Source organism: Eptesicus fuscus, chromosome 14 (genome assembly GCF_027574615.1).
Source record: "Eptesicus fuscus isolate TK198812 chromosome 14, DD_ASM_mEF_20220401, whole genome shotgun sequence".
In the NCBI taxonomy this organism is placed as follows: domain Eukaryota; kingdom Metazoa; phylum Chordata; class Mammalia; order Chiroptera; family Vespertilionidae; genus Eptesicus; species Eptesicus fuscus.
In genome coordinates, this window is record NC_072486.1 from 51073017 (window position 1) to 51076826 (window position 3810).

Sequence of the window (3810 nt, forward strand, 5' to 3'; positions counted from 1 at the left end):
ACCCCTGTTGCTCAAGGGTCAACTGTATTTGACCATTGTCTTACCAATATCTAGCTCAGTGTGAGGAACATTTTTAAGTGATGAGTAAATGATAGCAATAATGATATCGGCAGCCTATCAGATGTTCAAGCCAAAGCAGATCCAAGTATAGGGCATTCATAACTCAGAACTTACCTGGAAATATGTCCAACAGAAATGATTACATCTGTTCCCCAAAACCCGTGTGTAATAACCTTCATGGACTAACTACTTATTATAGCCAAAATCATAGAGAACTAGAAATATACTATCAGAAATATGATAGATAAATTGTGATAGGTTTATACAATGTAATACTATGAAACAATTAAAATTAATGAAATACAGCTATATGTAACAACCTGAATGAATCTCACATTCATTCAGTAATGAGTGAGAAAAGGAAAATAAAAAAAGAACACTCATTGTATGTGTGTGTGCACATATTTACATATAATATTTTGCAATTTTTAATTGTATTTATCCATGTACTTTTTTTTCATTTCTTTTTTATAATTGATCTTTATTGTTGAAAGTATCACAGATTTTCTCCTTTTCCCCCCTATTAACCCCTACGCCCTGCTCTTGCCCCCTCTCCAGGCCTTTACCACACTATTGTCTGGGTCCATGGGTCATGCATAAAAGTTATTTGATTAATCTCTCCCTGCCTGTTCCCCTTGCTCTGAAATCTGTCAATCTGTTGTATGCTTCCATGTCTCTGGATCTATTTTGTTCATCTGTTTATTTTGTTCATTAGATTCCACATATAAGTTAGATCATGTGACACTTGTCTTTCTCTGAATGCATATTTTGTGTGTGTGCACATACTTATATATAATTTTTTTATTTTTGAATTGTATTTATCCATGTACTTTTCAAAATTCTTTCTTTAGAGAATTGAGATTGCAAAGAAAAGACTCTGAGTCATTTTGAATCACATAAAAGGCTACTTTTTGTAATAGTCCTGCTTTTGTCTAGTATAGTAGCAAATTTCATTTTGTATTGCCTCATTTATGTCACAGTCCTTGTTCTTTAAAAATGAGGAATGTATGTAGAGGATAATATGAATAATTATCATTTATTGAGCTCTTATTTTAACTCTCGGGTTCTGCTAATCATTTTGCACAGAGTATTTCCTCTTCACAACAACCTATGAGCTTAGTACTAGTAAATTTATTTTACACACAATAAATCTAAATTCCAAAGAATTAAACTATATTGTAAAAGCTTGTACATCTAGCAACTGGCAGAACTCTGTTAAAAAAACAAATAAACAGCTTTATCTGAATTCAAAATCATGGGTTTTTAACCATTGTTTGGTCATGGAGTATTGTTTACATAACAGATTTCCTTATAAAAAGGATGCCTTGTAAGAAAGAAATACATATACTTTCCTCTTTAAAATACTTTTTTTCATGAAACAACATTATTTTTAAAGTAAAATATTTCCCTTTGATGCAGTTCAAATATTCAGAAGGTTTAACTTAGTATATAATTTGAGGAAAGTGTTGAAAAAGTAGAAGTCTCTTTTCCCACTATTTCTTAACTCTATTCTATCACTTCAAAATTAAGTGTTGGAGTTTCATGTTTCAAAATGGTTATTTAACTTACCTCAAACCTCTGAATTTAAAAAGCAAATCAATTCTGATAATTTATAGCTTTAGTATCATTGGTCAACTAGTCATCCCAACAATTACAGTCTATTCTTATTTGTCAGAATGTTCTCTCCAAGTTTTGGTCATTTCCCATAAAGACAATTGACCAAACAAATGAGAGGAGATGTATAATGCTTCCAAGGACTCTCAGCTACTTCCCTTCTGCTCTCTCCCTCTTGTCTCCATGATCCGTGGATCTCTGCCTACAATCCCGAAGCAGAGAAAGACAGCGACAGAGAAAGCTCCAGTATGTCTGTGAATTTTTAGCATGACACCCTTTGGGGTTTGGTTCTTGTTAGATCCATCACAGTTACATACTTAATCCTCTTTCCCTTAAAGTCATACCTCATGCTCTTCCTAATTTGATTTGATAATGCCTATAGAAATATGTAGGGATATAATCAAATATTTTAAATGTGGATCAATATTTGAAGATGACAGTTGCCAAATTTAAAATATTTAAAGAACTACTATGTGGCCGATCTCTTTCAATGTCCATGTTTTAAATATTCTTCTGAACCGTGTTTTATTCTATGTTTTGTCTATAAGTCCTGATTATGGAATATATAAATGTATTCCCTCATCTGAGAATATTTCACATACCATATTAAAGTGTGTGCAACATGCAGATAGTTGGGAGAGGTTTTCACTTTCTGTGCAGCACTGAGGAGGGAGGAAAGCAGAACGGCTTTCTTGGGAGGGAGTCACAGGGAAATGTGAAGATGAAAAGGATGCCCTAGAGCATGTCTGTGTATCTTGTGTAGATACTGGGTGACATGAGTCCTCAGTTCCCTTTAAGCTCACTTGTTTCCTGATTCTATAAGGCTTTCATGAAGTTCTTTCCTTTTCAAGCACCCTCTTCAGAGCAGCTTTGACATCTCTGTTCCTCAGACTGTAGATCAGGGGATTAAGCATGGGATTGAAAAGGCTGTGAAAGAGGAGGAGATATTTCTTCTGCTCCGTGGGGTCCCCATGTGGGGGCCCGACATACATGATAATGGCTGTGCCATAAAAGAGTCCGACCACGCAGAGGTGGGAGGAGCAGGTGGAGAAGGCTTTCCGGCGCCCCTCCCCTGACTGGATCTTCAGGATGGCGCGTAGAATCTGAATGTAGGATATCACAATGGAGGAGAGTGGTCCCACCAGCACAGATGCTGCCCCAGCCAAAACCATAATCTCATTCATGTGGGTGTCTGCACAGGCAAGTTTGAGAACCGCTAGAATTTCACAGAAAAAGTGATTCACTTTCTGGGGTCCACAGAAGGGCAATGGTAAGAGTAGCACTGTATGTACTAGCGCCAGGAGGGCTCCTAAAATCCAGGAAGTCACTGCCAGGATGGTGCAGACTCTCCAGCTCACGAGAACAGAATATTGGAGGGGGTGGCAGATGGCCACATACCGATCATAGGACATAGCCACCAGGAGAAGACATTCGGTGTGAGCAAAGGTCAAGAAGAGGAAGGTCTGCGTCATGCAGCCAGCAAAGGAGATGGGCTTGGCTGGACTCAGGAGGTTTACCAGCATCTGGGGCACTGTGTTGCAGGCATAGGACATGTCAACGACGGCCAGGTGTGAGAGAAAGAAGTACATGGGAGTGCGCAGTCGGGAGTCCAGCCAGATGAGGCCCAGGATGACCCCATTGCCCAGCAGGGTGAAGGTGTAGAACAGGGAGAAGAGCCCAAAGAGGAGCATCTGAGTCCTTGGGCTGAGAGGAAATCCCAGCAGGAGGAACTCTGTGACTGAAGTCTGGTTTCCTCTCATTTTTCTGGGAAAAAGACAAGGGTGCTTACATCTGAATGCTGGGGGTAGGGGAGTGGGAGGGTAATGACCATCCTGGTGGATCTGTGACATTGTTTCTTTCCTCAGAAAACATCTTCTATGATATGTTTGTCCTGTTAGTCACTTACTACGTGAATACTATGCCTTACAAATGACACAGAAGGAAATTTTTTTTTCACTGTGATAAACTAAATGCTAGTATTCTCTTACAGTGTTCAGTAAATCTTACCTGTATTTTCAAACTTTCACCACAGTTCACAATATGGTAACACTGCAACTGCCTTCACAACTGTGGATACTCCTGGTTGGTGTGATCCCATCAGAGGTTTGCCCGTGTGTGTGCCTGCACTGCAGTGTA

The 3810-nt window shown here is 38.9% G+C and overlaps 1 protein-coding gene across 1 annotated transcript; it reads right to left on the reverse strand.

Annotated features, from left to right (window-relative positions):
• Positions 1-2501: 2501 nt before the first annotated feature.
• Positions 2502-3434, reverse strand: LOC129151413 (olfactory receptor 13-like). Its single transcript, XM_054726130.1, has one exon. It carries the CDS (start codon positions 3432-3434, stop codon positions 2502-2504), a length of 933 nt encoding a protein of 310 aa, XP_054582105.1.
• Between the last annotated feature and the right edge of the window lie 376 nt (positions 3435-3810).

Coding starts and splice junctions, on each gene's coding strand:
- LOC129151413 (XM_054726130.1), bottom strand. CDS start 3,434: ATGAGAGGAAACCAGACTTCAGTCACAGAGTTCCTCCTGCTGGGATTT.